The sequence below is a fragment of the Ahaetulla prasina genome, chromosome 4 (genome assembly GCF_028640845.1).
Source record: "Ahaetulla prasina isolate Xishuangbanna chromosome 4, ASM2864084v1, whole genome shotgun sequence".
NCBI lineage: Eukaryota > Metazoa > Chordata > Lepidosauria > Squamata > Colubridae > Ahaetulla > Ahaetulla prasina.
In genome coordinates, this window is record NC_080542.1 from 18,880,213 (window position 1) to 18,906,180 (window position 25,968).

The window sequence follows — 25,968 nt, forward strand, 5'->3', positions numbered from 1 at the left end:
AGGTTTTCCCAGCTCTGTTGGTGTACGGATAAACTGAACATGCAGCCCAGGCAGCTTATGAAGGCATCTCCCCTTCCCAATATTGTGGTTTTTTTATTAGTTCACTATTTTCCCTGTCAGTCTGGAATTGGTTTGTTTCATTTTCTGACCCTCAGATGAGATGAGTTCCCAATATAGTTAATTCTTTTGCTGTGTCCCTTCTCTCCTATCATAGTCAAATATCTTTAAGGGCCATTCCATATGCTAGATAAAAAATTAATTTTAAGGGCCACATTGCATGGTTTCATTTTTAAATAGAAACCAAAAAAGCCACGAGATTTGAACATGGCAACTGTATTTTTTTTTCTTTCTCTCACGAAGTCTGAAATAATTTTGTCCTGACCTGTGGCATTCTGTATTCTCCTGTCCCCCTCATAGCATTCGTTGGCAGTGATAAGACCTAAATGTTTTTGGTTATTCATGTGAAAAATAGGATTTTTTTTAAAAAAACACACACACATAATTTGAGCCATTAATCTTTGATGCTTGATGGGCCTAAGTTATAGTGGTAGAGAGCCTTCTGAATTATTATGTGTTTTTTTTTCTCACATGGTTAATCCATGCACTCATCAGTGGAAGTTTTTATATGTAAGCATGTCCTCTGTAGTAGTTACAGTTGATAATAGAAAGTTGCTTTTCCCGCTTTCTTTTGAATTTCTATTTTTCCATTATTCCATCCTTCTCTTATCTTTCTGGACAACAGAAGAAAGGCCTGAGAAATATATTGCTTTGCTCTTACGCTGCCATTAAAAAAAAAAAAACAGAGAGAATGCTTTCATCTTTTAGACATCTTGCCTTCGGATTCTATAATTCACAGATTTTCTGGTTGACAGGTCTACAGGGGGTCTAACTGAGGATTGATCTGCAAAATTTCCACTGGGTTTTTTTCCCTTCCACTGTTGTCCTTGCCAGTCTACACTGTCTCGATTTCCTGACACTTTTCTCAAATTCCACTTTCTTCTTCTGAAAGTAGAACTGAAGCTCTTATGTCTTTTGAATCAGTCTGGACCAATGTTTTTCAATCTCAGATATGTTAAGATATATGGACTTCAACTCCCAGCATGCTGACTGGGAAATTCTGGGAGTTGAAGTCCACAAATTTAACCTTGCTGGGTGAGCTAGAATAAATCTCAGCTTTGGGTCTGATTTTGATTTGTGTTTCACGGTTGAGCCAAATTAGAGGCTTCTTTACAAAAATTAGGCTCTGGGGATTTTGGGGACATCACTTACTCTTTTCAACTCACACAACAAATTTATTCTTTTTATTTTCTTTATATTGGCTCTTGCAAGATTGAAATAATTGCTGTTAAGGATTTTTTTTTCTGAAAGAGTCCTATTTTGGTTAATGACATCAAAACAGAATCTGCATATCTCTAAATCATTCTAAAGCAATACAGAACGCAGCTCTTTTTGTTTTATTTATATATTCTTGTCTCCTCTTTTATCTCCTTCCTGTTTGTTGTGTCTTGGGAAAAATTGGCCTATTTTCTTTTTGGCTTCTTTTATGAAAACAATGTGAGAATATCTATAAACCATGGTGACTTCCATTACTTTGGCGAGAGGAGAAATGTCAAAGAGCCCTATCATTTGATTTAACATAATAGATCAGGAGTGCCAAACTCGCAGCCTGTGGATCGGATGCGTCATGCGCTGGCCACACCCATGCCTGGTTTAACAAGTGGGGGGGAGTTGCGATATGTCACATGATGACACTGTGACAATGTGAGTTTGACACCCCTGTAGTTGATCCATTGCATTGTATCTATGTATGTATGTATGTATGTATGTATGTATCTATCTATCTATCTATCTATCTATCTATCTATCTATCTATCTATCTATCTATCTATCTATCATTACATTTCTGAGCTTGCTATTACCCTCAAAGAGTCTTGATTAAGTCCAGTTTCTTTTTAACCACGTACGGCATTATTATACATTGTTTATAATACATATAGGTTTCTCTCTCTGAACTCACTAACAAGATGAGAAACGATGGCATTAACTGCTTTTTGGTGTGACTGCACTTATGTCCTAGGTCGGGCGTTTGCAAACATGGCTCCTTTAAGACTTGTGGACTTCAACTCCCGGAGTTGAAGTCCACAAGTCTTAAAAGAGCCAAGTTTGCAGACCCCTGTCCTAGCTCTCTGGCTGCCATAAATGTTGAAACCAGATCCAACTCTCTAGTCATCTCAGGATCCCACCCAGAAAGCTGTTCTTATATCAGTCTTCCACAATTTGGAGATGTGGCTCTTCAGTCCTGTAATTCGCAATGACATGCTGCCATTTTTATAACTGCATATTGTTTTCCCCCTTTTACTGTGCCTACCTCGTTTTTTTTAAGGCTTTTCTTTTTCCTCTCTTCGTCTACAGGTAGTCCTTGATTTAACAGCAGTTCATTTAGTGACCGTTCGAAGTTGCAATGGCCTTGGAAAAAAAGTGACCTATGACTATTTTTTCACAATTATGACCGCTGTAGCATCCCCATGGTCGTGTGATCAAAATTCAGAGGCTTGGCCACTGACTCATATTTCATGTGATATGAGTCATGTGATCAGGGTAATGTGATTTCCTTTTGTGACCTTCTGACAGACAAAGTTAAAGGGGAAGCCAGATTCACTTAACGACGGTGTTAGTTGTCAGGAAATTGTTATTTGCCTAACTAGTTGGCCAGGCAATATATAAACTAACTATATATGTTTGTAGAAAGGCATGATACTGCTTTAAGGCTATGCTGCATCATGCAAGCATCCTGATTGGTTGAGCTCTGTAGCCACTGGATAAAAGGACTACTAAATTATGGCTTGTGGGGAATCTACAGGGACGCTACAGCATTTACGATGGTGTTAGTAATTTAACAATTGCAGTGGTTCACTTAAGAAATGTGGTGAGAAAAGTCATTAGAATGGGGCAAAATTCACTTAAGAAATGTTTCACTTAACATCATAAATTTTGGACTCAGTTGTGGTCGTAAATCGAGGACTGCCTTTACATTGTTTGCATAATACCCTTAATGAAGATGGCAGGAGCTGGCCTGTGGTCAGCTGCTGCTAATCAAAATGGCTCTATATTATATTCATTGTTACGTAATATAGTGCAGGGGTCTCCAACATTGGTCCTTTTAAGACTTGTGGACTTCAACTCCCAGAGTTCCTCAGCCAGCTTTGCTGGCTGAGGGACTCTGGGAGTTGAAGTCCACAAGTCTTAAAAGGACCAACGCTGGAGACCCCTGATATAGTGCACCAAATATTTTGCCTCCAATGGAGCTCAGGTTGCTATGCCAAAGGGGCTGTTAGAATCAAATACGAATGGTTGCGTGTACCATATGCCCTTAAGACTGCTTCATATTTATGACGGTTGCAGTGTCCATGGGTCATGTGATCGGCTTTTGCGACCTTCTGACAAGCAAAGTCAATGGGGAAGTCAGATTCACTTAACAACCGGATTTATAACCACTTCAGGGATCAACTTAACAACTGTGGCAAGAAAGGTCATAAAATGGGGCAAAATTCACTTAAGTGTCTTGCTTAATAACAGAATTTTTGGGGTCAATTGGAGTCATAAATTGAGAACTATCTGTATACCTGGAAAAAACATGGTTGGATTTTATTCACCTCACCTGGACAACAGCAGTTGCCATGATACGTTGATCTTTGGACTTTAAATACCTGTCAAAAAATTATTTTTAGTTTTGCAATGTTTGTAACCATCATGATATGGTTAAGATTTTAGTTTGTACCCTAAAGAGAAACTATCTTGGAAATTAGAGGCTATAAACAAACCACTCTTTTTCTCCTGCTCTAGCGAAATGATTTATCCCTGAGGGGCGAATACGTTTTTGAGGAGCGCAGTCAAAAAAAATAGCCACACGCAAAAGTTCTGATGTTATTCTTGAGAGGAAAAGTGTTTTTATGTGCATGTTGAGAGCCTCTTCCAATGAGTTTGGATAATTTTCTCCTTTGCAGAGCTGAATAAGCATTGTTGTACGCAGCAGTATAAAGAGGAGCCTATTCTGCTCTTCGATTAATCCGGTGTTTTTCAAACTTGGCAACTTTAAGATGTATGACCTTCAGACTGGGAAATTCTCAGAGTTGACCTCCACACATCTTAACATTGCCAAGGGTTGAAAAACACTGGATTAAATCTGTTCTTTTAAACAACTATTAGGCAGTGCCAGAGTTCTTTAAAGAGGCAGTAGTTTTCACCTAACTAGCTCCTAAACCAGTGTTCCTCAAACTTGGCAACTTGCAGACATGTGGACCTCCCAACTTCCAGAATTCCCGAGCTAGATGTTTTCAAGCTCAATCCCTCCAAGACAGAGTGGCTGTGGATGCCGGCATCCCGGTACAGTCAGCTGAATCCACGGCTGACTGTCGGAGGCGAGTCATTGGCCCCGATGGAGAGGGTGCGCAACTTGGGCGTCCTCCTGGATGAACGGCTGTCTTTCGAAGATCATTTGACGGCCGTCTCCAGGAGAGCTTTTTACCAGGTTCGCCTGGTGCGCCAGTTGCGCCCCTTTCTAGACCGGGATGCCCTATGCACGGTCACTCACGCCCTCGTGACGTCTCGCCTGGATTACTGCAATGCTCTCTACATGGGGCTCCCCTTGAAGGGCATCCAGAGACTGCAGTTAGTTCAGAATGCGGCTGCGCAGGTGATAGAGGGAGCCCCCCGTGGCTCCTGCGTGACACCTATCCTGCGCAGACTGCACTGGCTACCTGTGGCCTTCCGGGTGCGCTTCAAGGTTTTGGTAACCATCTTTAAAGCGCTCCATGGCATAGGGCCGGGTTACTTACGGGACCGCCTGCTGCTACCGAATACCTCTCACCGACCCGTGCGCTCTCACAGAGAGGGACTCCTCAGGGTGCCGTCAGCTAGGCAGTGTCGTCTGGCGACACCCAGGGGAAGGGCCTTCTCTGTGGGGGCTCCCACCCTCTGGAACGAACTCCCCCCAGGACTTTGTCAACTTCCGGACCTCCGAACCTTCCGCCGCGAGCTTAAAACATATTTATTCATTTGCGCAGGACTGGACTAGGTTTTAAATTTATATCGATTTTAATTGGTTTTAGTATTTATATCATTTTTAATTAATTTGGCTTTAGAATAAGTTTTTTAATTGTGATCTTAATTTGTATTTATATGTTTTTATTGGCCTGTGAACCGCCCTGAGTCCCTCGGGAGATAGGGCGGTATACAAATTTGATTAAATAAATAAATAAATAAATAAATTTAAGCTGCCAAGATTGAAGAACATTGTCTAATTTATCCAAGGTTGAGGTAGCAGAGAAATTCCAATTAGCTTTTAAGGAGTTCCAGCCTTTGAGCTCTTCGCATAACCTTCAGTGTTCACACAGACAGTGGGCAATTCACGATCTATGATCAACTGAAAACTTGAGAAAGACCCTTGAAAATTCTGTTGAATGGCCCCTGCTAGAACTAAACCCAGTTATCCAACTCTCTATGCCCCTAGATTTGCCTTTTTTTTTTCATAGAACCGGTGTTCTTAGATCAGTGTGCTAGTTAATAATATCATCTCGCCTATTTTGCGTGGGGCTGCACACGTAGTCCTCAACGTACAGCCGTTCGTTTAATGACCGTTCAAAGTTACAACGGCATTGAAAAAAGTGACTTACGACCATTTTTCATTGTTACAACCTTTGCAGCATCCCCATGGTCATGCAATTAAAATTTAGACGCTTGGCTACTGGTTCATATTTATGACGGTCGCAGTGTCCCGGGGTCATGTGATCTGCTTTTGTGACCTTCTGAGAAGCCAGATTCACTTAACAACCAGGTTACTAACTTGTCAGCTGCAATTATTCATTTAACAACTGCGGCAAGAAGTGTCGTAAAATAGGGCAAAACTCACTTAATGAATTCTCTCTTAACAACATAAATTTTGGGTTCAGTCATGGTCGTACATTGAGAACTACCTATACTACTGATTTTAAACCATTCTTTTAAATCAAAAAGTGGTGCAATGTTTTTAAACTCAGTTTCATTTTGCTGTGATTAATTTTGACATTTTCCCCCTGCCCAGTGTTGGTGATGGCTGATCATGTGTGACTTTGATTGCAGAACATTTTTCTCCTTAACAATGTGTTTTCTTTTTCTCTATGCTGTGTATACAGGAAGCCCTCGATTTATGACCACAACTGAGCCCAGAATTTCTGTTGTTAAGCAAAACTGTGGTTAAGTGAATTTTCCGACATTCCTTACAGCAGTTGTTAAGTGAATCACTGCAGTTGTTAAGTTACTAATATGATTACTAAGTGGACTGGGCTTCCCCATTGACTTTATTCGTCATAAGGTCCCCGGGATACTGAAACTGTCATAAATACGAATCACTTGCCAAGCATCTCAAATTTGATCACGCGACCAAGGAGATGCTGCCATGCTCATAAGTGTGAACAATGGTCATAAGTCACTTTTTTCAGTGCCTTCATAACTTCGAACGGTCACTAAATGAACTGCTGAAAGTCATGGACTAAAGTTATATATGAGACTCTTGATTCCTTTGTATTGCACGTCCTTCCCCCCCTCCTCCAATCTTCATTGTCTGTCTCATCTTGCTGATCTGGAGCGCCATATTTACCTGCCTGGTTTTCCTCTTTTGCCTTTCCTCCTTGCAGCCCAGAGAGTAGCTGAAGCGGGACATAGCCAATGTCGTCCAGCAAAGGGGCAGGGGCTGGAGCTCGCCGGCGGCGGACGCGGTGCCGGAAGTGTAAAGCGTGCCTGCGATCAGAGTGTGGGGAGTGCCATTTCTGTAAGGACATGAAGAAGTTTGGGGGTCCTGGACGCATGAAGCAGTCCTGCCTGCAGAGGCAGTGCACAGCGGTAAGCGAGAGAGTCAAGGCAGCCAACGCCGATGGTGACCCGTGGCATGGAATTCTATTTGCATGCAATGTCTTGCTCTTCAACTCCTGCATAGCAATAGCACTTAGACTTCTATACTGCTTCCCAGTGCTTTACAGCCCTCTCTCAGCAGTTTACAGAGTCAGCACATTGTCTCCATCAATCTGAGGCCCCATTTTACTAACCTCAGAAGGACACGGAAGGTTGAGTCAACCTTGAGCCGGTCAGGATCGAACTGCTGGCATTCAGCAGAATTAGTCTGCAATACTGCAATCTAACCACTGCGCCACCACAGCTCTTCAGATCAGTCGACATGGTGAAGCTTACTAGTTGGGGTGTCTCATCTTTGGAATGGGACAATTCATCAACTGATCACGGTCAACACACCACAACCAACTCACTGTGGGACAATTCAACCCGGCCAACTTGCCATGGGACAAATCACCGCGGGACAATTCAATTTAATTAATTTTAAAAATAATTTTAATTTTTGTCATTTGCATTTCATTTTTTCTTCGGCATCCTTTCTTTAATGATTTGATTCCACTATTTCTTTGATATTAGTGTAATTCTTGCCCCATAGCAAATAGGCCATGGCAAGTTGTCCTGCGGTTAGTTAGCGAGTTGGAATGGTGGATTGGCCATGGCAAGTTGTCATAGACCCTCTTGTCTTAAAGGGTACAAGTTCCTCATCCTGTTGAGGATGAAGAAAAATGCATTTCAGATCTGATCTGCCTCAGCTAAATATTCCCAAATCCTCAAATTGGAATAGAAAAGAAAGAGACACATGTTTTGCCTCCGCTCTCCCATACGTTAAATAAAAAGGAAAAAGAATGCATATTTCATCCCTAAATTGTCTTCAGGATCTCAATTCTAGAGTTTGTGTATATTTCTCAGTGGGTTAAACAAAAAAGCTTTTAAAGTTCGTGGAAAGTTAATTTGCCTGAAGAGTTTCAAACTAGTTTTCTTGACATGATTAGTTTTTCCCTATAGTTCTTTTCTGCAGTTTAATCCTTAGCTTTTTCTGCATCTTTCACATCTGTTGCTGAGAGCTGTAAGTAAAGTCTTCTCATCGTTCCCATCACCAATCTCTTTCCACTTATGACTGTATGACTGTAACTTTGTTGCTGGCAATCCTTATGATTTATATTGATATACTGACCATCAATTGTGTTGTAAATGTTGTACCTTGATGAACGTATCTTTTCTTTTATGTACACTGAGAGCATATGCATCAAGACAAATTCCTTGTGTGTCCAATCACATTTGGCCAATAAAAATTCTATTCTATTCTATTCTAAAGGCAGAGCTGTACTGCACAAAGCAAATAAACACAATCCGTTTCATGTTGAAAAAGCTAGAGTGTTAAGTGGTTGCCCACTTCATATGTTAGCTTTCTGCATGTAGCCATTTCTTTGTTGAACATTCTCCCACACAACTCCCCTTCCCTGAGACGATGCAGCTCAGAAACTGAGTCATCCAAGGCCTTTTCTGCATGTATGAAGTTGTCCTGGAAAATCAACCCCTCTCTTGTGTGTCTGCGTGACTGAGGTTATGTTTCCTACGCTAGGCTGCTATGAACCCCTCCTCTCCTTTTCTATCCTGTCCGGGGGTGAAATCTACTTACCTTCTGTACTGGTTTGAAAGTGCATGCGCCACATGCGTGCGCTGGCTTTGTTCATGCGCACGTGTCACATACGCGTGCAGATCTGCGCTTGCACAGAAGGTAAAAAACACTTTACTTCCTGGTTAAAACCAGGAAGTATTGACACTCAGGCGGGTCGGCGGAGCTTTGCTCCTCCATCACTACTGGATCACCGAACTGCTGGCCGTGATCGCTACTGGATTGTGTGATCCTGTCCGATCCGGGAGCATTTTACCCCTGATCCTGTCCCATTTCTTCGTATGGCTGGGACCCATATTTTAAAAGCAAGAAGTGCAAAATGTGTTTCACACTGAAAATACGGTCAGCTGGAAGCACCCCATTTAGAACAGGGTGAGACAAGAACCAAAAAGCTCCCTTCCTTTTGGATTTGTCATGTTTTAAGTGCAGCTTTTAAAGTCCAGTTTTATTCGTTGCTAAAAGGTGAGCAAAGGAGGGTTTGCAGACGGTGTCCCGACCGGCCTCCTTTGGCTCAGCTGCCTCCCGGAAAATTCCCAAAGACAATTGATGTCTACTAGGGGTAGTAGAAAGAGCTTTCCTGCTTGATTACTGCAGGCTGCTACTGCTGGCTGCCGTCTGCCTGCAGTTCAATTCTCACAGCTCAAGGTGGAGTCAGCTTTCCACCCTTCCAAAAAATGAGGACCCAGATTGTTAGGGCCACGATACTGACTCTGTAAACCACTTAGAGCAGGGGTCTCCAACCTTGGCAACTTTAAGCCTGGCGGACTTCAACTCCCAGCATTCTGGGGAATTCTGGGAGTTGAAGTCCTGCAGGCTTAAAGTTGCCAAGGTTGGAGACCCCTGGCTTAGAGAGGGCCAGGCGGCACTGTGAAGTGGTATATAAGCCTAAGCACTATTGCTATTTTGCATTTGTTACATCTGACTTCTGTCCTCTGTCTCCTTGCAGCCAGTTCTACCTCACACAGCCGTGTGCCTGGTCTGTGGGGAGGCCGGGAAAGAGGACACAGTAGAGGGTGAAGAGGAGAAGTTCAATCTGTCACTCATGGAGTGTACCATTTGCAACGAGATTGTGCATCCAGGCTGCTTGAAGGTGAGAGAGGAGAACCACTGCCTAGTCGACACACACGCATACACCTGCTCAGGAATATCTCACCTACTCCCTTCTCCATGCACCGGTTTTTCTCTTTTCAGATGGGAATCGCTGAAGGGGTCATCAACAACGAAATTCCAAACTGCTGGGAATGCCCCAAGTGCAAGAGGGAAGGCAAATCAATGAAAGTATGTAGTTTGGTGCATGTGTGTGTCATCTAGTTTAGTGTGTAGATGTCATCCTAGAGAAAGGAAAATCAAAGAGTAGGTAGGGTAGAAGCCCCTACAGGGTCATTTGCTCTGAAGCCAGGGCAAAGCGGGGTGTGGGGGGAGAGATATAGGAAGATCCATTTGGATCTCCTAGAGGTTTTTTTTTTTTTACTTATTTTGTGCTCTTAATTACTCACACTCACACCTTGGATTGACACCCTTTTTTATATAATTTCTCCTTCCCCCTGATGAAGGGTAATGCTTTGTAGCTAAGACAAGTAGTCCCTAGTTATGACTGGCCACTTAGAGACTGTTCAAAGTTACGACAGACACACACACACACACACACACACACACACACACACACACACACAATGGTTCTTACGGCTACCACCCTTCACAGTTATGTGATTGCATTTTTGGACGCTTTCTGCCTTTACCCACAATGGTCATTTGCAGCATCCTGCGATCATGTGACCATGATTTATGGCTTTTTCTTTTTGCTGGGAACATGGTATTTACTTCAAAAAAAAACAAAACCCCACCTATTGCAGATAATGACAATGATGGCAGTTGCTTAACAATCCCAACAAAAAATACCATCATATGGGGGCAGTCGTGCAACACCCTGCTTAATGATTGGCATAACCTACGACTTTGATCCCAGGCTCAATGACGATCATGAGTCAAGGACTACCTGTAAGGATGAAGATTGTCTCTGGGATAGACCTCTCTGCTTAGGGCCTTTGTGCAGAACAATTTGGTTGGCTCCATTCGATGCGCTATCCAGAAAAATCCATATCTGGGCTGCTTCCCTCAGCCCTGCCGCCGAGCACTGTTTTTGTTTCTTGAAAGCCTTGGTGAGGATTGGACAGGTTGGGTTGGAGAGAGGTTTTTCCATTGACCAAAGAAGGCTTGATTTTGTGTGCTGCCTGCATCCCACGGATGGGACTTCACTTGTTTGCGCAGACCGGTTTCTGGCATGCCACGGACCGGAGGTTAGGGACCCTCTGGGTTAAGCCATATAATACAGCTGTTTGGTTTTGACTGAGCATGCCCGGTGAAGGCATCCTTCTTGTGGCTTATTCATCAAAATGGGATGGGAAAAATGAGAAGCTATGCACAGTGTAAGGGACACAGTAGCTCAGTGGCTAAGACGCTGAGCTTGTCGATTAAAAGGTCGGCAGTTGAGCAGTGGCAGTTTGAATCCCTAGTGCCATGTACTTGTCCCAGCTTCTGCCAATCTAGCAGTTCGAAAGCAGGTAAAAAATGCAAGTAGAAAAAATAGGGACCACCTTTGGTGGGAAGGTAACAGCGTTCCGTGCACCTTTGGCATTTAGTCATGCCAGTCACATGACCACAGAGATGTCTTTGGAAAGCGCTGGCTCTTTGGCTTTGAAACAGAGATGAGCACCGTCCCCTAGAGTCGGGAACGACTAGCACATATGTGTGAGGGGAACTTTTACCTTTACGCACAGCATGTGAGCCTGTTTCTACCTCCCTTCTGTCCACCCTCTCAGGATTCGGGGGATGGTACAGGGAAGCGGCGTTCGGACAATGGTGAGGAAGGGGTCCGGTGGAAGCTGACTGATGAGCCTGCTCAGAACAAGAAGAAGTTGCCGCCAGCACCGCCTTTGCCCCCGCCACCCTCTGAGGAGAATCCAGTCCAGACGGGTGCTCACAAGCGCAAAAAGGAGCTTCCAGCCCCCGAGACGGGACCCAAGAAGAAGGTGAATGGCCACGGACCTCAGCCTATGACTGTTAGGCCCCATGTTGTATCTGCAAGGCCGGGATCCTTCTTTCGCTTTAGCCTACTTGGTCTGCCTTTGTTGGGCAAGCCCTCTTGACATGCAAAACTAGCCATTTCCTCAGCCCCAGGTATTATGTTGGCTTAGAGAGGATGGGTCGTGTCTTCCAAACTGCCCAGTGGAGCAGGGAAGCTGCCAAGAAGGTTCTTCCTAGACTATCCAAAAGTTTTATTTCTCATGCTGGGGATGCCAGGTGATCTCAGCAGACTTAACAAGAGGGGGCATAAAAACAGTCATTAGTAATGTGTTTGATAGTCCCAACCAGTGGTGGGATCCTCCCAGTTTAACAATTGGTTCAGTGATCATGTGCGTCTGACGGGTGCTGCATGCGCATGCACAGTTTGAAGTAATCTTCACTTCCACGTTTCTTCCGAAGAGAAACACAGCTGAGGCGTGGCAATCTGCTCTTGCCACGCAAATCAGCTGAGAAGATAAAGGTATGAAAATAGCACGGGCAGGTGGGTGGCCCCTTTTGTCTGTCAGGACAAACCGGTTTGCTTCCAGCTGATTGTCAGAGCTACCAGTTCACCCAAACCGATAGAATCCCACCCCTAATCCCAACTTTCAGCACAGTTGTGCCACCATTTCACCTTAGTTGGACACACTCCATTGCATTTTGTGGTGGTCTCTTCCAATCGTTTCATTCTTTGTTACAGCAAAGTAATTTTCTTTGACCTGCTTAGCTCTCCTTCAACTCTGTCTCTCTTTTCTCATGTAGTCCAAAAATCCCCCACTTTTTAACGTGTCAGATCTGTGCCTGACAGGCTCCTCCTGGGCTATCTATCGCAAAGAATCTTTGAAGAATCAAAGCTTTGTTCTTGTCCCTTTGTCACCCACACCCCTATGCCTCCTAATGATGTCACTTTTTTTATTGTTGTGTCTACTTTGCTCCCTTTCCAAAAGTTCTCGACATCTTTTACTTGATCCCAATTAAATTATTTTCCCTTCCCTGTTCCAACTGAGGCTGTTAATTAGCAAAGCAGTTAAGGCTATGCTTTTCTGCAAAGCTTTTTTTTTTTTTTTTTGGTGTGTGTGGTGTGGTGTCTGTGGGTTGGTGTGTGTGGGTTGATGGATAGCATTTTTTTGGTGAGAGCTGTTGGCTTGGGCAACAAAAGTTGTTATGGTGTTGCTTGTTAACTGGTTTTAGCAACTGCTCCTGTTGTTTTATTGCAAACTGAATAGGCAGCATACAGATAACTGTTGGGCATCTTGGCTCAGTTTTTCTGACCTCACCTGTTACACTTTGTTGAGTCACATGATGCTGCTGGGGAACATGGGTTTTCTTCCATGTGACAATGGATCCATACCCATATAGAGATCACATGGCTAGATCCTAATTTGCGGTCTTTGTGCTACTTCTATCGAAATGATGATCAAGTGGAACTTTCTAATTCTCTGAAGGAATCATGCTAACTACACCAGGAGTTATACTTAGTCCTGCCTTATGATTTCATGCTTCTACCCCCCCAATGCACTATTCCAGTTTGTATTCCTTGTACAAACTACATCTCTTTCCGCTCCAGTCTTTAAAAGTAGGAATCTCTGGATTGAGGGTGTGTTAAATGCTGCGGATTTGAGAGCCATCCTGGGCTTTGTGCAACATACATAACATAACATAACATAACATCAGAGTTGGAAGGGACCTTGGAGGCCTTCTAGTCCAACCCCCTGCCCAGGCAGGAAACCCTATACCATCTCAGTCAGATGATTATCCAACATTTTCTTAAAAATTTCCAGTGTTGGAGCATTCACAACTTCTGAAGGCAAGTCGTTCCACTTATTAATTGTTCTAACTGTCAGGAAATTTCTCCTTAGTTCTAAGTTGCTTCTTTCTTTGACCAGTTTCCACCCATTGCTTCTTGTTCTACCCTCAGGTGCTTTGGTGAACAGCCTGACTCCCTCTTCTTTGTGGCAGCCCCTAAGATATTGGAACACAGCTATCATGTCTCCCCTAGTCCTTCTTTTTGTTAAACTAGACATACCCAGTTCCTGCAACCGTTCTTCATATGTTTTATCCTCCAGTCCCCTAATCATCTTTGTTGCTCTTCTCTGCACTCTTTCTAGAGTCTCAACATCTTTTTTACATCGTGGCGACCAAAACTGGATGCAATATTCCAAGTGTGGCCTTACCAAGGCATTATAAAGTGGCACTAACACTTCACGTGATCTTGATTTTATCCCTCTGTTTATGCAGCCCAGAACTGTGTTGGCTTTTTTAACAGCTGCTGCACACTGCTGGCTCATATCTAAATGGTTATCCACTAGGACTCCAAGATCCCTCTCACAGGTACTACTACTAGATACTGAGGGTCACAATCCAATGAAAATGGTGAGACCAGGATTCTGGTTTTCCAGATTGTTTTGCTCACTTCCATTCTGGGAAAGCTCTGATAACTCCAAAAAAGATGTATGAGTAAGCCATACTTTTTTGCCTATGCACTAAATCAGTGCCCAACTGGTCTCCAACTTGGCAACTTTAAGCCTTGTGGATTTTTAAAATCCCAGAATTCCCCAGCCAGTGGAAAAACATTCTGGATCTCTTGGCTTTTTAAATGCTTAATTTGGGTCTCCAGGTTTTTGGTGTTTTGTTTTGGTTTTTAATATTCTGAACCCCAAATTCCTTACTTTTGATATCAGAAGAGGTTACTTTAAGTAACATGCTCTGGTCTAGAATTCTCATTCTCTTCTTTCTTTCTTTTTGCAGTTGAAAGGTACTCGGGAAAAACATTTGAAAAAGGTGAGTTATTTGGCTTTTCCCACCTGGTTGAGTCTCATTATGCAAGAAGGGCCTGTAAATAAGATGCCAAGGGGGAGCTACTGCCCCCCCCAAAAAAAGGAGGAAGAATTTCCCAGGCAGGTCATGAATCCATGTGAGATTCCTCTATCCTCCACCAGTATGACTCACAAGGGTGTCTCTACAAGTAGTCTTCGACTTACAACCATGATTTTCTGTTGCTAAGCAAGACAGTTGTTAAGTGAGTTTATTTATTTATTTATTTATTTATTATTCGAATTTATATACCGCCCTATCTCCCAAAGGACTCAGGGCGGTTCACAGGCATATAAAACATCAATATACAAATTAAAATAATCCTTAAAAAACTTATTCTAGCGCCCGAATTATTAAAAATAGAAATATAAATATAAAATATAAATATTAAAATCAATTTAAAACCCCTCTAAATTTAAATTTTAGCTCGATTTTACATTTCTTGCCATAGTTGTTAAGTCAGGGGTGTCCAAAGTTTTTTTGGCGAGGGCCAAATACAGAAAATAAGCAAAGGCCCAGGCCACACCATTGAACCGGGGGGGGGGGGGGGGGATTTTTTTTCGTACCAGTTCTGTGGCCGTGGCTTATTTTGGGGTGTGGCTTGGTGGTCATGTGACTGGTGGGCGTGGCTAACTGCTCATGTGACTGAGTGGATGTGGCTATGGGCATAGAAACTACTCAGAGGGCTGTAATTTTGACCAGTCCTCACACTTATGACCATCCTCACATTTATGCCCATTGCAGCATTTTTAACAACCATATCACTCATTTCACAACTGCTTCTCTTCACCACGGTTACAAGATAGGGTGCAAAATGTAAAGATAGTTGTAGGTGTGAGGACCAGTCAAAAGTGTGAGGACAGGTCAAAAATAACTTTTCAGCCCTCTGAGTAGTCCTTATGCACAAAATGCTGCAACAGGCATAAATGATGACCGGTCATAAGTGTGAGGACTGGTCAAAAGTGTGAGAACCTGTCAGAAATCACTTTTTTCAGCCGTCTGGGTAGTCCCTATGCACAGTTTAGGCTTAAGTATACTATATGTGTGTGAGTTATATATATGTGCGTGTGTATCTCTATGTTTGTGTACGTGTGTGTTTGTGTTATGTTGATTTTTAATGTAATATTTTTAAATATAATTATTCAGAAAGGCATGCGGCTGGACAACAAACAGTATATAAGCCTAGTAAATTCATGTGTGGCCTGGGCCACACACAAGAGGTGACATATTGACACATGATTACTGTGTATATTTCTAACAGAGATCAAGAACTCTGTGTAGGACCAAACACAGTCTGATGTAGTCTGATGCCAAACTACATCCTCAATTTGCTGTGTCTGAGTCAAGACGGGCTTTTACGTCCACCCTGTTGCAAGCTGCGGACGTTGTGTTTTACAGGAATATGAAATGGGGGGGGGTTACTTTCTGCAGTCACACAACCGCTTACCACGCAAAGACAATTTTGCCTGAGTTTTCCCGCTATCAACCCTGTGTCAGCCTTACAAAAACCCATGTTCAGAGACCCTGGTGTGACCTCAGAAGGTGGCTTCTGAAGACCAAGAGTAAGAAGACACCTTCAGTGGCACCTCAATTGATCCAGTCACAAAATTGCACTACGGACTACTGTTTTATACTTTTTGATTATACTTTTATTTGCAAATGTCAGCAAGGTGATTGATAAAGGAAGTAACGTACAATACTTTTTTTCTTGATTTTCTTCACCACGCGCCCAAGTGGGTCTCTCCAGGCCGCTTTAGAGCGACCCTGGTCTGCGTGGGAAGGCGTCCCTGGCCACCTGGGCCACGTGACAGCTCCAGGCGGCAATCCGCGTCCCGTGTCATCTTTTTGCCTACGGGAAAACTTTTTTTCCTTGCTGCCTCTTGCGCGGCGCGTTCTTGACTGGCGGGGAAAAGCGGCGCGGGCTGCTCACTGCCCACCCCCCTTCAGTCCCCATCCCCACCTCCGGCAAATCCTTTTGTTCTTCCACACCGTCTCCCAACTCCTTCCTTGCCTTGCTTAAGTCGCCTCGCTGGAGGCTCCGACCCGCCTCCCTTCCTCCCTGCCGGCTCCCACCCACCCTCCGGACGAGGCTGCTCCCAGTCTTGGTCCTGCGGCGCCCTTCCTCCTCCTCCTCTGCCCTTCCTCCACCCCCAAGTCTCCCAACTCCGCGCAGGGATGCCCGCGGCCGAACTCACAGGTCAGATGCGGCGGGCTGGTACTGCTGGCTCCGGCAGAGAATGGAGTACCCGCAAGCTTGGCCCATCTCTCCTCATCCTCTGCCCATCCGGCACCGGCGAAGGGCGAGGGGGCGGCCCACAGGAGGCAGGCGGGATGCCAGGTACTCAGCCGCGGCCGACACCGGCTCGCCTTCGCTGCTGCTTCGCGGCTAATGGAGCCGTTGGCAGCCGCTCCGGCTTTGCGCAGGGAGGGAGTTGCCAGGCTGTAACGGAGCCTAATGCGGGCGGCTGAAGCACGCCCGCCCGCCCGAGTGGGGTGGGGTGGGGGGCGGGTAGGTGGGTGGGTGGGGCCGCGCCAGCCAGCCAGCCAGCGAGCATGTGGAGCCCGCGTGGGAACGCCAATCGCCCGCCCCGCGCGCAGACCTGACCCAGGCCGAGCGGTTGTGTAAGGAGCTTGCAGGGTCCGGGGGTCCCGCACAGGGGAGTGGGGCCCCTGCCCTGACCTTGCCCTGCTTGGGGAAGGGGGGGCAGGGATGGCCAGCGTGTTCAGGGGATGCTAACGGGGTTTTACAGAGTTGAGCTCAAGCGCCATGTGCGGGCCATATTCAATTATATTTTCAGAATTTGCTGCGGGCCAATAAAAACTGACCCGTGGGCCGCAGTTGGCCCGCGGGCCGTAGTTTGGACACCCCTGTGTTAAGTGAATCACCACTCTTGGTAAAGGTAGTCATATAGTTGTTAAGTGAATCTGTCAGAAGGTCGCAAAAGGGGATCATGGGACCTCAGGACACCGCAACTGTCATAAATACATGCCAGTTGCCAAGCATTCAATTTTTGATCATGTGACCACGGGGATGCTGCAACGGTCATAAGTGTGAAAAGTCCCCTTTTTTTTCCAGTGCTGTTGTAAGTTTGGTCACTAAACAAGTTTGGTTGGAAATTGAGGATTACGTGGTTCTCCGAGGAGCTGAGAGGGATGAAGCGCCGGAGAAGACGCCTAGAGAGTTCTTGGAGGTCTAGCCGTTCAGAAGCTGATCGGACACTAGTGAAGTCCTATACTAGGGCTTACCTAGTGGCAATGAGGGAAGCGAGGCGTACCTACGCCTCCTCCCTCATTGCATCGGCAGATAACCGCCCAGCCGCCCTGTTTCGGGTGACCCGCTCCCTCCTACACCAAGGGGAGCGGGATGACCCGTTGCAGGGACGTGCTGAGGAGTTTAACGGTTATCTATACGATAAAATCGTTCAGCTTCGGGATGGTTTGGACCAAGATTGCGGTGATACGGGTGAGACGGCTGAGGGTGGTCTTGGTGACATTGTATGGGATGAGTTTGACCCTGTCGCTCCCGAGGACATGGACAGGTTGTTGGGGAGGCTGAATGCCACCACATGTTTACTGGACCCGTGCCCCTCCTGGTTGGTGCTGGCCACGCAGGAGGTGACACGAGGCTGGCTCAGGCGATTCTGGCGCTTCTTTGGTGGAGGTGTCTTTCCGGCCGCCTTGAAAGAGGCGGTGGTGAGGCCCTCCTCAAGAAGCCTTCCTGGACCCGGCTGTTTTAGGTAATTATCGTCCGGTCTCCAACCCGCCGCGCGAAGGTTGTAGAAATATGGTGGCATATCAGTTTCCCTTGCACCTGGATGAAACTGTCTATCTAGACCCGTTCCAGTCCGGTTTCCGGCCCGGTTACAGCACGGAGACGGCTTTGGTCGCGTTGGTGGATGATCTCTGGAGGGCCAGGATAGGGGTTGTTCCTCTGCCCTGGTCCTATTAGACCTCTCAGCGGCTTTCGATACCATCGACCATGGTATCCTGCTGCGCCGGTTGGGGGGTTTGGGAGTGGGAGGCACCGTTTATCGGTGGTTCTCCTCCTATCTCTCCGACCGGTCGCAGTCGGTGTTGACAGGGGGGCAGAGGTCGGCCCCGAGGCGCCTCACTTGTGGGGTGCCGCAGGGGGCGGTTCTCTCGCCCCCTCTGTTTAACATCTACATGAAGCCGCTGGGGGGGATCATCAGTGGGTTCGGTGTGGAGGACCAGCTGCGTGCGGATGACACCCAGCTGTACTTTTCTACACCGGACCACCCCAACGGTTATCAAGTGCTGTCCCGGTGCCTGGAGGCCGTACGGGTCTGGATGGGGAGAAACAGGCTCAAGCTCAATCCCTCCAAGACAGAGTGGCTGTGGATGCCGGCATCCCGGTACAGTCAGCTAAATCCGCGGCTGACCATCGGTGGCGAGTCACTGGCCCCGATGGAGAGGGTGCGCAACTTAGGCGTCCTCCTGGATGAACGGCTGTCTCTAGAAGATCATTTGACGGCCGTCTCCAGGAGAGCGTTCTACCAGGTTCGCCTGGTGCGCCAGTTGCGCCTTTCTGGACCGGGAGGCCCTATGCACGGTCACTCACGCCTCGTGACGTCTCGCCTGGATTACTGCAACGCCTCTACATGGGGCTCCCTTGAAGGGCATCCGAGGCTACAGTTAGTCCAGAATGCGGCTGCGCTGGTGATAGATGGAGCCCTCGTGGCTCCCGTGATAACACCTATCCTGCGAGGCTGCACTGGCTACCTGTGGCCTTCCGGTGCGCTTCAAGGTTTTGGTGACCACCTTTAAAGCGCTCCATGGCATAGGGCCGGGTTATCTACGGGACCGCCTACTGCGACCAGATACCTCTCACCGACCCGTGCGCTCTCACAGGGAGGGACTCCTCAGGGTGCCGTCAGCTAGGCAGTGTCGTCTGGCGGCGCCCAGGGGAAGGGCCTTCTCTGTGGGGGCTCCCGCCCTCTGGAACGAGCTCCCCCCAGGACTCCGTCAACTTCCGGACCTCCGAACCTTCCGTCGCGAGCTCAAGACACATTTATTCATCTGTGCAGGACTGGCTTAGATTTTAAATTTTATAGGGGTTTTAAATTGATTTTAATATTTATATTTCTATTTTAAATGATAGGGCACTGGAATAAGTTTTTTAAAGATTATTTTAATTTTGTATACTGATGTTTTATATGCCTGTAAACCGCCCTGAGTCCTTTTGGGAGATAGGGCGGTATATAAATTTAAATAATAAATAAATAAATAAAATAAATAAATAAGATGTGCTTGGATGATGTTCGTCAGCTTTGCATTTACAGATTGTTCAGTGCCTGATCTTGCTGGGACTAATCAAAGCGGGAAATAAGTACAGGTCGTCCTCAACTTACAACAGTTCGCTTAGTGACCGTTCAAAGTTACACTGAAAAAAGAGACTTATGACCGTTTTTCACAATTATGATTGTTGTAGCATCCCCCTGGTCATGTGATTTACATTCGGATGCTTGACAACTGATTCACATTTATGGCGGTATCGATGTCCTGTGGTTATGTCATCACCAATTGCAACCTTCTGGCAAGCAAAATCAATGGGTGAACTAGCTTGACTTTTTTAACAAGGGTGTTACTTATTTAATAACTCCAATGATTCACTTAGCAAACGTGACGAGAGAAGTAATAAAACAGGGCAAAACTCACTTAACAAATTTCTCACTCGGCAATGTACATTTTGGGCTCAATTGTGGTCGTAAATTGAGGAATACCTGAATGCCAGGAAGCTGAGGAAGACTGCAGTACGGTGTGGTCCTCCTCCAGGCAGATCATTGCCAGAGTGATATTTAGCCTCATGGCACCCGTGAGGCCCTTCCATCCTATTTACTTTTTCTTTTTTAATGTATTAAGTAATGGCTGGTATCTCGTTGCCAATTCCTTTTTTTGAGGGCGGGGGAACTTTGGCCCTTTTCCCAAGAACTGAGTCATCAAAAGATGTCTTTTTATTTGTTCACTGGAAAGATTGGAAAGCGATCTGCACTACCCTCGAAGGCCATCAGGGGTCCCTGCACTCCATCCTCCATCGCAGGGCAAGCGCCGAGCCCCTTTTTGGCAGCTGCGTGTAAAGAGCTGACTGGCGTCTTTCATTCATCTTGCTACCTGCTTTTTTTTTTCTTCTTCTTCTTCTTCCCGCAGCCCATTTCACTTGTTCTGTTTATTTTTGTTTTAAGGGCGCCGAGCAACCACTTGACGGAAACAAATTGGATTCCATGCAGACGTGGAGCCGCATGGGCGGTGGTGACTTCGAGGTGAAGGGGGCCATTTCCCACCCATCCATTCACCTGAGCCAGATCACAGCCAGTGACTTAGAGGTGAGCCAGGAGGGAGTGAGGGGGAGGGGATCATCTCATGCCCCTGGGACAAACTGCCCCCTTACTTAAGACCTTGGCAAATCTGGGGCAAGAAAGGTCAGCTGTATACACACAGTACTCTTAAGACAGCGACCCCCAATGTTTTGGCCGCCAGGAACTGGTTCCATGAAGAGAGTTTTTTTCCCACGGACTGGAGGAAGCATGGTTTTGCACACTACCTGCATCCTGTACGTGCACAGATGGAGCTTTGCTCATTTGCACGGCCCAGTTTCTGGCATGCCACTGGGGACCAGTGCTGCTCCGCAGCCCAGGGGTTGGCGACCTCTGCTCTTAAGTCACAATCCAGTTCATTTTGCGTTGGCACAGCAAGCCAGGCAAACCTAACCGAGTAAAAATTATAAAAGCAAACTCCTTTAGTTAATTAATTGCAATGATTCATAACTTCGAAAGCAGGTTTTTAGCCTGAATGGCTTCTGAAGATTTGGGGATAGAGCTCAGCCGCTTGACCGTGTCAACAGAAAGGAAATGTTTGGGCTCATGGGCGGCAGGGGAAGAGTAAAAAGAGCAGATGTGGGCCACTCATATTCTTCCATATTGCCCCTGTTCCCTCTTTGCAAAATGACCACTTGGCTACCAGGCTGGGCAACCTTCGGTGTTTGAGGGCACATGTGTCCTTGTGACCTTGGTCCACCTGTGGCCATTCCTTGTCTTGCACCATGTAAGAGTGTGTGTTTGGCACCCAAAGGTTTGCTTTCAGTACTGCCTAAAAAGAGGGGTTGGTGGTCTCAGCTCAAGAGCTGCCTTCTGTTCATTACTCCTTCTTGCCTTGGGTTGGCCTGTCAGGAAGGGCTATTTCCTTTTCAGGCCTGCTTTGCAGGGGTGTAATTCTGCTTAGCTTTATTGAGCCCCATTGCTTGGGTTTGGCTTAGCCTCTTGGGGAGCCTGGCTGTTCTGTTTTGTCAGTTACAGTTGTGGGCACGGCAGGCAAACTTTCGGTGGCCGAGGGCTGTACTTAATATTGCTGTGTTTGTGTGTGTGTGAATTTATGTGTGTGTGTGTGCGATAGAAATGGACAAGTCCACATTATTCATCTCCACATGATTTGGCAAGGAAATTTTGGGAGGTTTTGTTTGTCGTTTTTTTTAACTGGTGGGGGGAGGGCGGTCTTTCGCACGACCATCGGCTGTCTTTCTCACATGGATATGTGGCTTTGAAGGCTGTGGCTACCCACTTCTGGTTTGTGGCTGAATACGTTGTGTGAATCCATCCAGCTGTGGTTTGCTTAACCAATCTGTTAAGAGTGCAGGGTTGATTCCGGTAGCTGTGGAAGATTCACACACCTCTGGCACCAGTGCTTCCACCATGCTGTCGCACATCGCATTCTGAGCATGGAGCTAGAATACGAGGCTTTAGATGTGCATATCTATGGCTTAAGACAGCTTTCAATGGGTGTCAGTTTTTCATGCTCTGCCCCACTTTTCTTGGGCTTCTAGAAGGAGCTTGTAGTCGTGTAAGATGGGCCATTTGTAGCACTAGCCATTCTGGAAATAAGAAGAATGAATGCTATGACAAAATAACAGAGTTGGAAGGGATCTTGTAGGTCACCTAGTACAACCCCCTGCCCAAGCAGGAGACCCCACACCATTTCTGAGAGATGGCAGCCCAGTCTTTTCTTGAAAGCTTCCAGTAATGAAGCTCCCACAACTTCTGAAAGCAAGCTGTTCCATTGGTTGATAGTTCTCACTGTCAGAAAATTTCTCCTTATTTCTCTCCTTGATCAGTTTCCACCCATTATTCCTTCAGGTGCTTTGGAAAACAGATTGATCCTCTCCTCTCTGTGGCAGTCCCTCAAATATTGGAAGACTGCTATCATGTCTCCCTGGTCCTTCACTAGACCAGCCATGCCCATTCTTCATATGTTTTAGCCTCCAGTCCCCTAATCATCCTGGTTGCTCTCTTCTGCCTTTTTTCTAGAGTCTCAACATCTTTTTTATAGTGACCAAAACTGGATGCAGCATTCTAGGTGTATTGCTATGATGAGCCCCTTTCTCAGGATCTGGCCAGCATCCTGCTGAATGATCTCAAAGTGGGCATTGATGCACCAGAAAGAAATGCTTCTTGAAGGCCATCAAGGAGAGAAGAATCTTTATTTTTATTTTTAATCAAATTTATATGGCTGCCGATCTCACGGAAAGTGTCTCCAAGTAGCAGACAACAAATCCACTAGAACAGCGAAGTAAATTTTTACCCTGTAGGAGAACAGCATGCTTTCACATGCTTTTGATTTATAATTTCTCTACCATAATAAACTCTTCAGGCAGGCCATAACGTATCAAAAACATTTTTAAAAAGCCCAGTTTTTGGCCTTCATGCTGTTCCTGCCTGCTGTTGGCTTTAACGATTTGCCTACTGCTTCTGAAAGTTGAACTCTGGGGAATTGCAGGCAGTTTTGTTTATTTCAAAGTTATCTTTATTTTACTTTTCTATCATATGCTCCCCTTACAGATCTGACCAATCAGAATTACAAAATGCTTTTTGTTATCTGTGGGAGTTTTGGCACTCCCACAGATAACACATTCTTAATAACCTTGACTATCTAGCCATGAACTGTAGTTAGCGTATTTAGAGAATTGACTAAATGTTGCCTTCTTCACAAACTGGAAAATTTATTTAAAAAGTAGGTTGATATCTGGCATAAAAATCAAAAGAGGTGTGCAGTGGTATTGTCTTTTTTTGTGTGTGTTTTCCTGGGAAGGGCACATGATTTATATGAACAATTGTAGGGACTCTAAAGATACCTCCTATTAAGAGTCCAAATTTCTAGTTTTAATTTTGCTGGCAACTTTAAGGACAAAAATATTCAGAAGGAAGATTTAATACCGTACAAGTTGTTTCGTTATCTTGATGATGTCCTCTCCCACTCCTCCCAATATGGCTGTAGCTGTATTAGTTGAGAAGAGATACAGATGCTGTCAGCCACAAGGAGGAGGTAAGGTTGCAAATTAAGCAGTTATAAATAGTCCTTGATTTACGACCACAATGGAACCCAAAATTTATGATGCTGCCAAATCTAATTGCTAAGTGAGTTTTACCCCATTTTGTGATTTTTTTCCTCACCACAGTTAAGTGAATTGCCACAGTTGTTCAGTTATTAACATGGTTGATAAATAGATCTGGCTTCCCAATTGATTTCGCTTATCAGAAGGTTGCAAAAAATGATCACATGACCCCGGGACATTGCAGCCGTCATAAAGGTGAATCAGTGGCCAGGTGGCTGAATTATGATCATGTGACCCTGGGGATGCTACAACGGTCATAATCGTGAAAAATGGTCGTGTCACTTTTTTCACAATGCTCTTGTCACTTCGAACGGTCACTAAACAGACAGTTGTAAGTTGAGGATGGATCTGTATTGAATAGGTTGTGAAGTTTTTCACCACACTCTTTCCTTTCCTCCAGAAACCAAAGGGACCACCGGGGCCTTTGGAGCCCTCTGCCCAGACAGACAAGTCCCATCAGCGGGAGAAGTTGGAGCGCTTCAAGCAGATGTGTCAGATGTTGGAGCGGGTGAAGAACAGCTCCAGTTCCAGTTCCAGTTCGGACTCTGATTCTGACACGGATTCACGGGGCTCCGATGGTTCTAGTGGAGGAGTGTCGAGCCGAACCAACTCCCCAACCACCCGTTCGCAGCGCTTGGCTGCCCTGGGCTTCAGTGCCAGTGAGGAAGAGGAGGACGAAGAGGAGGACGAGGAGGAGGGTGGGCGGCGCAATGGCGGCTCGGAGACAACACGTAACGGGAAGCAGCCCAAAGCTCGGGGGAACTCTCAGGAGAAGGAGAACAATCATCGCCCGTCCAGCAGGGGGAGCGAACGGGCCAAGCAGCAGGCAGGAGGCCGGAAAGCCGGCCGGCCTGCTGGACAGACAGGGCTCCGCATGGTAGCTCGGACTCAGTTTCTGAACTGGCCTTTGGTGCCATCCCCTCCCAAGCCCCTGCTGCAGCTGGAGAGGCACGTGATCCGGCCTCCTCCAGACAGCCCTGAACCTGATTCCCTGCCCTTGGACAGCGGCTCTGACCATATCGTGCAGCGGGACATTTGGTTGGCTGTCTTCCAGTACCTCAGCTATCGGGAGCTATGCATTTGCATGAGGGTGTGCCGAACATGGAGCCGTTGGTGAGTGAGCAACCGAGCAGATGGGCAGGATGATGGAGACATTGACCTGGCAAGCTAGAGAAGTAAAGGGGGGGAGGACGGGGGGGGGGGAAAGTCAGTGGATTCTGTGTGGTCAACTAAGAGGGGAGAAGAGGCCGTGAGATCACGGCTGCCTCCTGGCCCATTTCCTTGCAATGGATATCAGACCGCAGACCTCAGGGCTGCCTTGATTCACTTTGTTTGGCTGGCCTTCCCTCCAGTGGGATAGGAGCCTCAGGTTCAACAAGCACATTCTTTTGTGAACGAAGAGGAGGAGAGGGAGAAAAATGGCAAGCGTATATAGCAATAGCACTTAGACTTATGTACCGCTTCACAGTGCTTTACAGCCCTTTCTAAGCAGTTTACAGAGTCAGCCTCTTGCCTCTCACAGTCCAGGTTCTCATTTTACCGACCTCGGTAGGATGGAAGGCTGCATCAATCTTGAGCTGGTCAGGATCAAATTCCTGGCAATGGGCGGAGTTAGCAATAGCGATATCACTTAGACTTATATACCGCTTCACAGTGTTTTATAGACCTCTTTAAATGGTTTACAGAGTCATGATATTTGCCCCCCAGCAATCCGGGTCCTCCTTTTACTCACCTCGGAAGGATGGAAGGTTGAGTCAACCTTGAACCGGTGAGACTCGAACTGCCGAACTGCAGCCAGCAAGTCAGCAAAAATAGCCTGCAGTACTGCACTCTAACAACTACGCCACCACAGCTCATATACCCAGGAATCCATGATGAGGCCAACTGTTAATGGGATTAAAAACTCACAAATGAAGGGAAATAATACGTGTCCCAGGATAATGTTGGGAGTCAGTTACTGGGACCAGGGGTTTATTCTTTTGAGGTTTCGGATTCGTGCTGGAACTCATCCTCAGGTGAACGGAAAGGTGAGAGAGAAGTTCCCTGAGCATGGGGCTCCAGCACAAGTCCAAGAGCTCAGAAGACTAAGCCTCTGGTCCCGGTGATCGACCCAGATTGAATCCTGCAACATTAAAAACTTGTCATGGCAATTAACATGGAGGTTACAGAGGTA

The 25,968-nt window shown here is 46.0% G+C and overlaps 1 protein-coding gene across 4 annotated transcripts in view; it reads left to right on the top strand.

Annotated features, from left to right (window-relative positions):
* The window catches only part of FBXL19 (F-box and leucine rich repeat protein 19), a 42,198-nt gene that overhangs the window by 3,204 nt on the left and 13,026 nt on the right, over positions 1 to 25,968 (top strand). For all 4 annotated transcript variants that reach the window (XR_009155130.1, XM_058183490.1, XM_058183488.1 and 1 more), the window contains 7 exons: positions 6,672 to 6,876; positions 9,465 to 9,608; positions 9,710 to 9,796; positions 11,338 to 11,547; positions 14,330 to 14,362; positions 20,596 to 20,736; positions 24,196 to 24,908. Coding sequence is in view for 3 of the 4 variants with exons in the window: in XM_058183490.1 (XP_058039473.1) it covers positions 6,703 to 6,876; positions 9,465 to 9,608; positions 9,710 to 9,796; positions 11,338 to 11,547; positions 14,330 to 14,362; positions 20,596 to 20,736; positions 24,196 to 24,908 (1,502 nt within the window). In the remaining variant the exon portion in view is untranslated. The remainder of the gene's footprint in view (positions 1 to 6,671; positions 6,877 to 9,464; positions 9,609 to 9,709; positions 9,797 to 11,337; positions 11,548 to 14,329; positions 14,363 to 20,595; positions 20,737 to 24,195; positions 24,909 to 25,968) is intronic.